This window comes from Caretta caretta, chromosome 3 (genome assembly GCF_965140235.1).
Source record: "Caretta caretta isolate rCarCar2 chromosome 3, rCarCar1.hap1, whole genome shotgun sequence".
Lineage (NCBI taxonomy): Eukaryota > Metazoa > Chordata > Testudines > Cheloniidae > Caretta > Caretta caretta.
In genome coordinates this window covers 156,629,563-156,643,711 of record NC_134208.1, presented here as the reverse complement: position 1 = coordinate 156,643,711, position 14,149 = coordinate 156,629,563, and the positions used below count along the sequence as shown (strand labels likewise).

Sequence of the window (14,149 nt, the reverse complement as noted above, 5' to 3'; positions counted from 1 at the left end):
CCAAGGGGGGGGGGGGTTAGTGCTAATGAGGCCAATTCAATTAGGGTGGATGTGAGTAACTTTTTTTAACTCTTACTTTCAATGTAGGGGTCAACCTACAAAACAAGACCAGTAGCCTCTTTTCAACATTTAAATCTTTCCAGGATCTCAAAGTGCATTACAAATAATCCCTCTTGTTTATAAATCTAAATAACTATCACTGTGAAATTCAGCCCATTGAAGAGGCTATTACTCATCACATGATGCATAGAGGGTCTTACAGGGGGCCCCTCTGCTATGGAGGCATGAATGCTACATTTACAGATGTTTTAAAGACTGAAAAGTAAGAGCTTGCACTCTATTGACAGGTGTGGAAATGGGGACACAGAGGTTAGGCTCCTTTGAAAACACCTGCCTTAAAATCTCAACCTGACACTTGCCTAAAGTCACACAGGAAATTAGTCAGTAGCAGTAGTGAGAAGAGAGCCCAGATCTCCTCCCACCCCCAGTCCCATACTCTCTCCAGTAGACCACATGGCACTGCTTTCTTCACTAGAGCAGTGGTTCCCAAACTGGGGTTCATGAAATGTTACAGGGGGTTCTAGGGAAAAAATTCCCTAATGGTGGACAGAGCTGTCCTAGTGTGTAATAAGCATGTCATAAAAAACAAATTTTATATTTCCAAGATTACTGCTTTTATAATTTATACTCAGGTGAAGAAGAAAATCCCTGGAAATATTCATTTTTAGGAGAGGGTTTGCCAGACTTGACATTTTAGCGGAAGGGGTTCACAGCTTGTTAAAGTTTGGGAACCACTGCACTAGAGGAATCTGTTCACCTCCCACCCCAGTACAATTTCTTGTCATTAAAAGTCATTTCCGCAGATGAAATGCAACGGTGCGGATCACAGAGGTGGTGAACTAAACGCCTCTTCTCGCCGATCTCATCCTTTCGAGTCGTGAACTTGCTGTGCTTGTACTTGATCCGCTCAATCTTTTGATGCATAGGCAGGGAAAGTGCATTATTGCCAATTCCCCGCCAAAGGCCCTCGTTTGCCTCCAACAGCCCGCCAGCAGTCACACGGAGCGGGGGTCGTAGTGCTTTTCTCAATGAAGGCGCTCCCCCGCCCTCCTGAGCCTCCTCCCTCTCTCAGATCATTTGAATAATAATGTCCCCTGGACACGCCATTGGCTGGTGGGAGCAGGACTCCGGCGTGACGTCAGCGGTGGCAGGGTAATACCTGGCTTGTGGCGGGTAGTTGGAGCCTGTAAAAAAGCCTCGCAGCAGCCGCGAGCGGGCCAGGCAGCTGTGAACCAGGGACTGCCAGGAGTGGCGGCGGCGGCGGCGGCTGCCACGCTAGACCGCCGGGCGGCTGCAGCTTGCCGGAGGGGCCTGAAGCTGCTGAGCCCCTCACCCAGCCTCCCGCCCCCTCCCTCCACGGGCGCTCGCAGCGGCTCCACCAATGGGATGGTTCAAGGTGCCCAGAGGAGTGAGACGTAGGGAGCTGGCCGAGGGACCCGGCCGAGGGACCCAGTAGCTGAGCTCGTCCGCCCCACCAGCCGCTACAGCTACTCCAGAAAACCAGCAGGAGCTGGCCAAGGGAGCTGAGGGGAGGCACTGGAGAGCCGGGCTGAGCCTGAGAGGGACCCCCGCAAACTGCGGTCCCGTCTCCCCCCCAGCAGCCAGCCACTCCAGAAAGCCACCAGGAGCCGTCCAAGGCCAGGGACAGCTCCGCCGGGCTGGAGCAGGGTGTCTCCGGCCAGTGACAGGGGAGGGGAACGGGGAACAGGAGCTGGGCAGCTCCTGAAGTTCAGCCTGGGGTTTGCTCCTGCAAAGGGTCGGGCAAGAAGAAGTGTCGCAGCGAGCAGCCGAGGCGCGCGAGAGACTCCCTGCAACTAGCCGGGGATAGGAACAGCTCCGGCCCCAGACACAGCCCTGCCTTCCAGGGGAGCAGCCGAGCTGGGGCTGCCCTCTGGGGAAGGTGTGCGCTGCTGAGGGGGTGGGGAGCGGGCCAGCCCACACGCCTGTCGCCCAGCCGCCCTTGTGAATGGCCGTGTAGTGCAGATGTGCGGAGGAGTGTGAGAAGAGACACCCGTCCCTTCGCGACTGCACATCGGGCTCGGACACACGCATCCGGCCAGCGGCGGGCTCCAGTGAGAGAGGACAGCGGCTCGCCTGGATCTGGCTGGTGATCCACTAGGAGGCATTGCTAGGAATCCAGTGGGTCCCGGGGGTGCCCGAGCGGGAGGGAGCAGTCCCAGCACCTCCTGGAAGGGGAGGCGATCCAGGGATTCCCCTGGCTCCCTGCAGCTCCTGCTGGTGACGGAGTAGAGGGATCCAGTGGCTCCCCTGAGCTCTTGCAAGTGAGAAAGTCGGAGGATCACCCGGGAACCCCCGTGAATCCAGCTGGTGACTGAGTCGGGGGGATCCCCTAGAACCCAGTGACTTCTCCCCCATCACATGCTAACATGAAAGCTGCCAGCCTTTCCCCCTTCTTTGTGGCCACCGTCCTCCTCTCCTTCCCCCCAGCCCTGAGCTTGGAAGAGAGGACCCCTCTCGCCGGCTCCCGGCCTGGGCAGCCGTTGCAGCGAGAACCCCCCAGCTTCTCCCGGCTCCAGAGGAAGAGCCTGGCGGTAGATTTCATCGTCCCTTCCCTGTTCCGGACCTACCTGCGGGACCTGCTGCTGGGCGGAGGGGAAGCAGTGGGCTGGCTCCGGGCGCGCTGCAGCCTGGTGCTGGAGTGCTCGCCCCTGCTTCGGGCGGCGAACTCCTGGCTTCCCGGGGCCGGATCCCCGCAGCAGCCAGCCCGGGCTCGAGCCCTGTCCAAGGTGCTGAAAGGGGGCTCGGTGCGGAAGCTCCGCCGAGCCAAGCAGTTGGTGCTGGAGGTGGGAGAAGGGAGCCTGCGGGATGGCTGCGCCTGGGACCCGGCCCAGGCAGCGGGCGAAGAAGCAGAGCCAGCTGCGGGCGAGCTGGAGTTTAACCTCACGGAGCTGTTCAGCTGGTGGATCCGCTCCGGAGAAGGAAGGCTGAGAATCCGGCTGATGCCCGAGAGGAAGGCGGCATTCCTGGGCAGGGAGACCAGCTTATCCGCGGCGATCAGAGCCTCCCAGCCCCGCCTTCTCTTTCAGATCTCCAGGAGAGGTAAGCAGTTGCGTCGCAGACCCTGGCGTTATGACTTGCACCCGTATAAGCTCAATGTTTCCACCTAGCCCTGAGAACTTCCCCTTGAGCTGGGGGCTGATCGGGCCACAGTTATTCTGCCCATTTAGCGTCTCCCTTACACTGAGGCTAGGGAAAGTTTGGAAAACATGACGGGATCCAAGTCCTTGTTATCTCCCCACAGCCCGTGTTTACACCTTCTGAGTTGGCGGGGGGGGGGGGAGGGGGGCTTCCTTGCGCCTCCAGAGTACCATCCCTCTGGGCACGACTAAACTAGCCCTGCAAAGGGGACCTGTCGCTCTGGTTCCTCAAAGACACATCTGAAGAGCGTGTTGTGTTGGGACCGCACTAGATAGCATCAAATGGCCTTGGTCAAAAATAAATACCTGGGGGATCCTCCCCGGAAGTCTCCCACCACACGCTCTGCTGGCCCCAGAACACCCCGGGAGCCCTACGAGAGGTTTCCTGCTGATTCAATAATATAGCCTTGCTTAAACATCTTCGCTCGAGATTTCCCTGCTCTCCTATCTCCCCCAGCTCCAGTGGGACTAGTGGCCAGAGAATGCCGCCTTCTATTAAGTAAGAGGGGAAAGAAACTAGAGACTTGCTGTGGGGTTAATCCTGGTTTTGACGAATGGGCTGTATCCCTCTAAGAAGCAGTAGGGCGCAAAATGCTACATTCCTCACTTTTCCACCCACCTGATTGTTTGTAAAGAAAAATCAATCCGAGTTGGAGCTTTTTCCTCTTGTCTGATTTTTGGGACGCTTAAGTAGAACAGAATGTGTCAGGGGATGATCGCGGTGGGGAAGATTATGTAGAAAGCATCCAGCTGTTTTGTTAAACAGGTTGAGTTTGTTTATTTCATTCAGACACAAGGACTCGAAGTCCAGCTACTCACCCATAGTGTAGTCCTGATCTCCTGGAAGTCAATGGCAATGCTGCCACTGACCTAAACAGTGCAGGATCCGGGTCTATAAAGTGGAGAAATAGGGTATGTATTTGGTAATAACGGAGGCAAAACTCAATGGAGTGAAACAAGTGGTTTCCAGGTTCTCTTCTATCACCAACCACAACGAAGCAAAAACATTGATACACTTGATACCAACACAACGAGGCATGAATATGATGAAGGGACACAGAGCGATAGCAAATGCCCAGAACAAATATAAGGCATGAGCATGCCGTTGATTCTCCTTCAGTTGGATATAAAGTGGGGCTTAATTAACTTCATCCTTTTGAATCCAAGGAGTCTAAGGTGAACTGGCATTGCAAAGGTCAAAGCAGTAGGGAGGACAACAGCTCTGTCAGCACTCATACTGCTCTAATGAAACAGTGTAGCATAAATTCTTGCGCCCACCTCTCAGTTCTCTGAAAGCAAGCTAGGTAAGGACGACTCGACTCCCGCAGATAAAAGGTCTTTGTTCTGCGTCAGTAAAGGAGATTTCTTCTTATTACCCACAATTATTTAAGCTTTCTTTCTAGCTTTCTTTCATTGTCTTCTACAGAAAGAACATAAGCCCCAAGGGACGGCGCGGCCAAAGGCTCTGTCCCAGGGAGAGCAGCTGGGTAGCTTATTTAATGGACCGCAGAATATACTTGTGTAGAGTCTGAAAAGACAAGTCACTACTGGGACTTGAAGCACAACGCTGAAGCAGCCAGCTCTGAGCTCATAACTGAAAAAATGGGCCAGCAGTTTAAATCTGTTGAAACTAACTTTAGGGGACCCTCTTCAGATTTCCACGGGTATAAGTGAAATCAGACTGGGCTTTCAAAGCCTGGTCTGAACGGACCTGCCAAAAAAAGTGAGCTTTTTCTTACAGCGAGATAACTAAAACAGGTCATTGATCTGGCTGTAAAATCCTAATGGAGACCAAACACAGGTAGCTTTTACTATGATGTAGCTAGGTAGGATTCTCTCCCCCTCCCATTGTGGCTGACCTCACATAGCTACATCATAGTAAAACTCTCTGCTGTCTCCCCTGAGACCTAACAGTGTTACAGCTAGCCCAGATTAGTTATCTTGCTGGTTTTGTTAACTTTTTTCCCCTCAGTGAAGAGATTGCTAAAGGAGTTGTCTTCACTGTTTAAGAAGAAAGCCATGGTTGAGCCTGAGTTAACATGCTCCACATTCATGCAACAAAATGACTGTTTCTGTGCTACATGGTGAGGTACCCACCACTGCCTGAGCTAGAGGGCAAGCCCCGAGATATCTGTTAAGGTACATTCACCCCAAGGTAAGTACAGTGAAGACATGTTGCCAAAGGTAGTCTCAACAATTAAGGCTTGTTGGTCCTTCAATCCATTCCAGTAACCCCTGACCCGAAATAAACTATCAATCTCCCTCTGCTCAACTCCCTCCTCCCCTCTGCCCAGCTTCCTGTTTGCAGTTTCTTACACAGCTCAGTGTTGCTGTGGCCAAGATCCTACCTGAAACTGGGGACATGGTTTCTCCACAATTTTGCTCCACTGATTTGAGCAGTGATGGGAGCTGCAGTGTCTGGGCTTGTCTTCAGTAGGAATAAAGTTATTTTTAACCTGTGTTAAGTGAACCCATGTTAGCTAACTGGTGTTACACTCCTAGTGAAGAAAAGGCAGCTGAAGGTTTAGCCCCTGTTAGATGGCAAACCCTAAGAAGTTTTACAATACAAAAGGCCATAGGAAGGTGTGGGGTTTTTTTTTTTGTTTGTTTTTACTGGAGATCAATATGTATTAGTGATCTCAGTGTGAAAGCCTAGCAAAGAAAAGGCTTTTACCGTGATGTGGCTTGGCAAGGTCCCTGCCAGGTGATGGGAAAGTGTTGACCATGGTTAAAAACTACAGAGCCTTGGCTCCACTTGGATTTTATACCAAGATAGCTCATGTGTTTTCATTACCTCACCGTAATATGGAGATGCCCAGGACTGTAGTTCATATAGGGTATATCTATGCTGCAATTAGACACCCAGTTGGCTCAAGCTTGTGGGGCTCGGGCTAAAGGTGGGGGCACTGGAACACAGGGGGCTAAGAGGCCATGGCCCTCCCACTCCTACCACTACAGGGGTAGGAGCAGCCCAAGAAGCCCGGGGAGCTGCATCAGACCCTCCACCTGCCTGGGGTGGGGCACCCAAGAGCAGTCCCCGACCCATGTCCCCATCCCACAGGACAGATGGAGGATCCCTGGATCTCCAGAGTTGCCTGGGTGGCTTTTTCCATGGTCCAGCTGCAGCTGTTCATCTCCCAGGGCCTCAACCCCAGGCCAGACTGGTAAGAGCTGTGCAGGCAGCTGTAGGGAGCCGAGGACCCTCCATCTGCCCTGGGTGAGGGACCCAGGGGCAGGGCCACAGGCTGGAGGCTTCTCTTGGGCCCCCCAACCTGGCTCTGGCTTCCAGTTGCTCTGGGGGGCATGGCCTTGGGGGAAGAGAAGGGGTAGGGGCATGGTCATGGAAGGGGGGTCCTCGCCCCCCCCCACTTTTAGGAAGAATTTGTCACCCCTGGCTAAAGAGCTGTTTAACTGTGGTGCAGACATTTGGCCTTGGGCTGCAGCCTGAACTCTGGGACCCTCCCATTTTGCAGTGTCCTTGAGCCTGAGCTCCAGCCTGAGTCAAATATCTACACTGCAGCTAAACAGCCCCTTAGCCGGAGCTCTGCAAGCTCGAGTCAGCTGCCATGGGCCAACCACAGGTATAATTGCAGTGTAGACACACCTGTACAGACATAATTAAATATTTTTGCCAAATGGTCGGAGATTAAATTTTGATTAGATGGGGAGGGAGCCAGACGTGGCTAAACTGTGTTTGGCTTTGCTTTATTCTTTAACTGTCCCACCCACTCAAGGCTATTTAGTGAGTTAGCCCTCCCCCTTTTTAACAAGTCTTGCCAAGAGATGTTTCCGCACAGAATTGTGGTGGGGGTGGGAGAGAAAAAAATTAATAAAGGATGGTACTAAGAGAACCATTGTTGTTCAGTAGACAAACCATAAAGTTTACAGGAACTTCCACAAAATATGCCTGCAAAAATTCTCAGGGCTAAATTACTGCCCCACTTCCATGGACATGGAAATTTCACCCTTAATAGAAGGTCTATTTATCACCTATGCACCACTAAAGACCTACTTATGCCTTCTGTAGTCATGATAGGGTATGTGGTCTAGAAGTTAGAGTGGATCTGCATAGCTGTGAATGCATTGGCCATGCTACTAACCCTTCCTTGAATCAACCCTAAAACATCTGCTCTGTGGTGCCATAGAGACTGGCCACAGATTACTTATGCAGGTTGTGTGTAAGATCCATCCATGTCAGTTCCACTGCAATTGGGGTGAATACACACCTGGACATAAGTGGGATTTAAGTAGTGTATAGGCCTTGTGCTGGCTCTCTTTGCAGGGAGTGAATGTCCCCCTACATGCAGTGAATAGACATGAAGACACCATGGTGGCAGCATGGAGCAGGGTAGTTTAGAGGAGGTCTAGTAGCATGACTAATGGATCTACAGCTACACAGGTAATCCACTATGCTCTAATTACTAGAGCAGACATTCTCTCACATATTAACATCACAGGTAGTCAGCACACTTACAGTAGGACACCTGGTCTACAAATGTTAAGTGGGTTTCTTGGGAGTCTAGTCAGAAGATTTAATAAGCTGTGATGCCTGTAAAATAACTTCCTGTGATTAATTACTACTTACATATGCTAAGGTGGGAAATGTTCATTAAAAAGGGGGCACAGTGGGATGAAAATGACTCATGCCTTCCTCAAAAGGCCAAAGTACTTCCATTCATAAAATAGATTTAAATTTCCAATTATATTTTTTTAAATAGCAATGCATAACTTATCCCTCCCTGGCCGGGAGACACATTTCTCCTGCTCTGTGGTCTTCACATGGAATTATACTAACTTGCCACATGTCATGTCTGAAACAACAGCTGTCTTCTCAGCATTCACTACATAGCGGTGTCCCTAGCAGAGCTATTGAAATACTGACACTTTCCAAGCAACTAAACTGTACTGCTGCAGGGTGCTGCTGCCATGGGCCTGATTCTCATTTACACTAAGGCCCTTTACATCATTTTGGCAGAGAGAAAGGGATGCAAAAATATTTTTTTAAATTGGCCTTTGTGTGAATGAAAACTGGACTGTGTGGGTATAATACTGTCCCTATTGAAGTTAATAGGAGTTTTGCCAAGGATTTCAGTGGTGTCAGGAGTTCACTCATATTTGTACCTTTGTCTTTACTTTACTATTTGTTGCTATTTGCTTCCCAACAACAAATCTGGGGTTGGGCAATAGTGAATTCAGCTGCCCTAAGGGCAGGGAGGAGGTAGGGGGGGTTCAATCACCTTCTCATTAGTGTCTGTCAGTCATTCTCCTAAATCCCAGCTAGGTACCTGGGACCTGATTTTGTTCCCACTTAAGTCAATGGTAAAACGCCCATTAACTTCAGTGGATCAACCCCTTGCAGCACAGCTTCTGAAGTGCTTCCTTGTAGAGCAAGTGGTTCGTCCCTAGTTCCTGACTCTTTGTCTAGACTTGGGGTTCAGTAGTCAGTGGCTGGCAGGCATTGTAACTGCACCAGTGCAAACCCCAAGGAAAGCCACAATTTGCACCAGTTGGATTTACCAGTGCTTAAAGCCAAAGTAAGCTCAACCAGTGCAAATTGGGGCTTTTCTTGTCTGCACTTGGGGCAGCACTCATTAAAATCAGTTTCTGATGCAAATATATGTGTTTGATTTCAGTTTTGCTTTCTGCAAATTTCCTTTTGCTATTGCTTAAAACTCACAGCTCCTATGACCATTCCTGCCAGTGAACTTATGCACTAAAATTATGGCAAGCAAACACAAAAGGGGCACAAATATAGATAAAGCACATTCGGTTTTTTATTTGCATGAATATTCACAGCATGCTCTTAATACATTTTCCCTGCTCGCCTTGCTGTGGCTCTATTTCTTCCAGCTGTAAAAATGGGGAATAAATATCTCCTTCACCGGGGTGGTGGGAGACTTGAACACTTTATTCTACAAATGCAAAGACATTGCTCAAAAATCAGAGTCAATTGATAAATCTGTTTTGCATAGTGTGTTTGAATTGTATCTGAACTTAGTCAGGTCACTTGGTTCACAGTGCATCTTGTGTGAACATTATTTGAGAAATCATGATCTGCCTGTGAGCCGTACACATGTGAATCAGCTATAGAAAGAAGAGGTGAGAAAAGACTAATGGTATTTTGCACTTATCCACAGAGTTCATAGGAAGATCAGCATCATTATCTCCATGTTATCTATATCTTGTGTGAAAAAGCTCTGTTCTTGCCTCCGTGGGTCCCACGTTTCCTGGCAGATTTCGCTAGCCTCAGAGGCTCATTGTGACCTTCCACGTAACCCTTCTCTCTAGAGACAAGGGTCACAGTCTACTGAGCCATTTTCATCATAAGCCACCGAGGGAGGTGAGGAGAAGTTATCCTTCCTTGCACAGACTCTGTTGTCTCCCAGTCTCAGTGATTAATCAGGGGGCAAAGGTGGGGGGAGCCCGGGACCACTCTCTACTCTGGGCTCCAGCCCAGGGACCCTAATAGTATCAGCTATGGTAGCTGACCTTTTAGAAACATGACATGTACAATTCCCTGGGCTACTTCCCCCACAGCAGCCCTCACTTCCTCAAGCTCCACTTCACCCTTACCTCAGGGCCTCCTTCCTTGTGCCTGATATGGTGTCTACTACTCAGCCTCTCCAACAGCACAACTTCCTTCCACAGCTCCTGACATGCACACCCACCTGACTGGCTGAGAGGCTTTTAACTAGTTTCAGCCAGCCCCTGATTGGCTTCAGGTGTCCCAATCAACCTAGCATTCTCCCTGCCCTCTGGAAAGTTCTTAATTGGCCCCAGGTGTCTTAATTGACCTGGAGCAGCTGCCATTTCACTTATCCTGGTACCAGGGATTTGTTTAGCCTGGAGCTAATATATCTAGCTCCCACTACTTTTCTATAGCCATCTGGCCTTGCCCCGTCACACTTGGTATAGATAACATCTGTTTGCTTCAGTTGCTAAGATCAATATTTTTCAAAGTGTTGGCTAATGTTGGGTGCCTCCATTGTTGCATGCCCAAATTGAGACACCTTGGGCTTGGTTTCTTTCAGAACTGCTGAGTTGCAACAACTCCAACTGAAGCAAAGAGGCTCAGCATCTCTGATTATCAGGGTCCAACTGCCCCAGGCTGGTCACTCAAAATTTAAGGCACCCAAACTTAGACACTTTTTAAAATTTTTTGGCTTCAGTGACCATGGCACAGTGACCAGGCACATGGCAATTCAATGGTGGAGCTGGAACCCAGGTCTCTTGACTTCCAAATCCTTCTCTATCTCCTGGATCACAGTACTGTCCTTCTGAATCATCTTCAGAGATAAGTGCCTCTGTACAGACTGAAGTGCCTAGCTCAGAAAGGTCCTTTCTGAAATGTGCCACATTTGTCTTGTTTCTCTAATTCAGAAAAATTTGGTTGGAGAAAAATGTCATGGAAGCATAAATGCAGATTTGATAAGTCTGACCTTTCTTCTCTTCCAAACAATAAATGTCAGGAAGCTTAAAATGACAAGTTGGAATGGCTGGAGGTTATTTATGTGTTTAAATATTTAGGCAAGAAACACATTTTGAGAATAAAGTCTCATATACATAAGGATTTTGATTTATGACAGTGTCTGTCTAGAAATTTCATGGCTGTCACTATGCTGCACACCATGGTTGCTCAGAAATTCACTGTGACTGCATGGCCAGACCTTAGATCTTCCTGAAGCTATAACCCCTGTCAACTGTACTAAAAGAGAATCCCCTTTAGCTGCTAGCAATATAGGGCTTCTGACACACTAAGTACTTCTGATTGCATCCAGTAGATGGGAGTGGTATACTAAATTAGCCAATTTATTACCATAGAATAGGCACTGTAAAGAAACAAAGTACTGTACAGAGGTGGTGGCAAGCTTGGGAAAGTCTATTTATTGAAGGTGAAAATGATCCTTGATTTTCAAGAACAGATTACTGAATAATACTTTGCATTGACATAGCACATATTTGCCAGAGAATGTCAAGGTGCTGCACAGAGGGGAAACTAAGAATCAAATTCTGTGCTAACTTACTCTGCATGCAACTATATTAACTGGAGGTGTGGGTCGTCATGGAGTGTGTGACACAGACAGATCATGCTGGAGGCAGTATTGTTTAGTGGCTAGAGCAGTCAACTTGAGTCAGGATAGGTGGGTTTTCTGTATGCAGTTGTGCCATTGACTTGCTGTGTGACACTGGGCAAATCTGTAAGTCCGGCATCTATCTGTGTGTTACCTTCCCCATAAGTAAAGTGGGGATAACTTTTAATCACCTTTTGAAATCCTTAAAGGAAAGCTGCCATCATATTGGCACAAAGCCTTATTGTTCATGAGGCTGTTACAGAGAGAGCATGAATCTTACAGTCTGAACTCCAAGGTTTTTGTAAGTTCTAAGTAGAAAAAACCAGTCAGATGTACAGTCTTCCAGTGCTAATCAGAATACATCTTCCCCACACCTAACTTTTGTGTGATAGGAAACCTCAGAAACTTCAGTGTAATCTCAGTTTTTTTGTCTACCATGCCTGCTGTGGCATAACAAATTCATATTTCTTCTTTTGGGGTGGGGGAAGTCAATCCTCTGAAATTTCACCCTGTTTTAGGACCAAACTGAAGCATTCAGTCCTGGCTCCACAGAGGTATTTCGGCACAACACCCCTGTCATGTTTTTAGGTACCACTGCAATCCCTGAAACTCCCACTGGGCTGCTGCCTCACCCTTTACACATCCGGGCAGTGTTCCACTGCGCAGCATCCGCTGGCTCCCTTGACAGCTTTGAGGAGCAGTGGGCGCTGTCCGGGATTCTCTGCTAGGTGTCCCCAGCCGGTACCCTCGTTTTGGACCTATGACCTTCACCTCAGTCCTTGTTTTTCTCATTAGTCGTCCCCTGCATTCATTTGGTCCCTGGGTCCAGTGGTCCTCCTGCTTGGCTGGGGGAGGGGCCTTTGAAAACATCTCCCGGGTTTTCCAATAAGACCCTGTAGGCACACAATTTTGCTCAGTGCCCAAATTTTTGCAGTAACAGTTCCCTAGGCACCTGTATTTCTACCTCACACTGCTGCCTCACTCTCGGCATCTGGATGCCTATCTCCCACCTAAGCCCCAGAGTGATCCATTAACCAGGCGAATATAGGTGTTCCTCTGCCTAACTCATGTGGAGCCTAATCCAGTGGGTATGCTCAGAGGCCACCTTTTAGCTACACAAATCTGCTGAGGTGGTGTTTGGTGTGATTTTTCTAGGCACTTAACTGTTTGGCTTTGCAGTGGTCACCATTGCCACACCTAAGAGCCTTCTGTGGAGCTGGGACTTGGATATATTGTCTGACTTTGGGACTTTGGCAAATGTTTAATCTTCAGCGCCATGGTTAGAGTGCTCACCTGGGGTATGGGAGACAACTAGTTTAAGTTCTCCTCTGTTTGTTGAGGAGAAGGGATTTGACCAGGGATCTGGCACCACTACAGCTCAGTGGTTAGGTCACCTGAATATCATTCTTTCTCTGGGCCAAGTAATATTTAATTACTGATTTAAACTGGAACAATTTAAATAGGAGAGATTGAGATTGAGATTCCATGGCCCATCTGAGAAGTGGTATTTGAAGGCTTCAAACCATCAGAACCACTTGAGGGCAAAACTGAGCTGGCAATCTTCAGAAAATAGACTTTTTACATGAGACTTCTGGTAATTGCTGGAAACACCATGAGAATAGGTTCCCACTGATATTTCCCGTTCTGGTCCCAGCAAAATCAAGCAACCCATAAGCTGTGAGTAAGGCAAAGTGGGCTGCACTTCCATGCTGGTCCAAGAAGGAGAGGTGTGCTAAGTCTGTTTCAGACTTGGATTTCCCATGCCTTAACATATTGTAGTCAAGTGAACAGCTGCAGCCGCCTCCCGCACACATCTTCCCTGTAACAAGCAGCTCTCAGATTTCACACCTGCAACTTTATGCACCTGGAGAAAACTGCAATCTCATTTTTAACTCATGGGCTGGGCCTGCGGGAAGGATGTGATTCTGCAGCAGGTGACCAGGAAGTAGACCATGGATAGAGAGCTTCTAAACACACTGAGTAGGTGAGGATAGTCTCTTGCTACGGTGATGTGTAGGGCCGGCCTTTGGGGTAGGCTGTATGGGCCCCCCACCCAGGGTGGCTTGCCGAAGGGGGCGCTGTGCGCCGCTTTGGGTTCCTATGGGACCTGCTGCAGAGACGCGTCACTATTGGCAGGTGAGCAGCAGCACGGGGGAGGGGGCAGCTGGACGACCAGCCGCCAGAGCCAGGTGCTCCGGAGTCACTGCTCTTCCTGTCCCCTCCCCCGGGCTCGTCCCTGCAGTTGCCCCTGGCCACTCCGGATTGGGAGCGTCCTCCTGTCTGCTCTGAAAGGGGGGGCTGATGGTGAATTGGCCCCCTCCCCGTGTACCCGATCTCCACTAAGCTGGGGTGACGGGACGGGGGGAATGTGGATGTACTCTCCGGGGCCGGAGCTGCTGGCAGCTGTTTGTGTCTTAACGAGCCTGGCTCAGGCTCCTGACCCTGAGTGCTTCCATAAAGAGAGAGGTTTCAGAGTAACAGCCGTGTTAATCTGTATTCGCAAAAAGAAAAGGATCCGATGCATCTGATGAAGTGAGCTGTAGCTCACGAAAGCTCATGCTCAAATAAATTGGTTAGTCTCTAAGGTGCCACAAGGACTCCTTTTCTTTTTGCATAAAGAGACAGCGCACTCTCACTCACTCAGGCACACACACTCCCCCCAACACCACACCAGGGCTCCCTGCATCCAGGTCACTTCCCCACCTGGGCTGTGTGGAGGCATCAGGAGCTGCTGCTCTCCTGCCCTCCCTTTACACAGCCCGCAGGGAAAGTGACCTGGATACAGGGAGCCCCGACATCGCTCGTTGCTCTCTCCCCCCCTCCCCCCACATCCCCTTAGGGCTGCGTGGGACAGAGGAG

At 49.6% G+C, this 14,149-nt stretch overlaps 1 protein-coding gene across 2 annotated transcripts in view; it reads left to right on the top strand.

The window, feature by feature from the left end:
- The first annotated feature begins 1,285 nt into the window (after nt 1-1,285).
- The window catches only part of ALK (ALK receptor tyrosine kinase), a 547,569-nt gene continuing 534,705 nt past the window's right edge, over nt 1,286-14,149 (top strand). For both annotated transcript variants that reach the window (XM_075127046.1, XM_075127045.1), the window contains exon 1: nt 1,286-3,120. In XM_075127046.1, the coding sequence (XP_074983147.1) occupies nt 2,448-3,120 (673 nt within the window). In that variant the 5' untranslated portion in view covers nt 1,286-2,447. The remainder of the gene's footprint in view (nt 3,121-14,149) is intronic.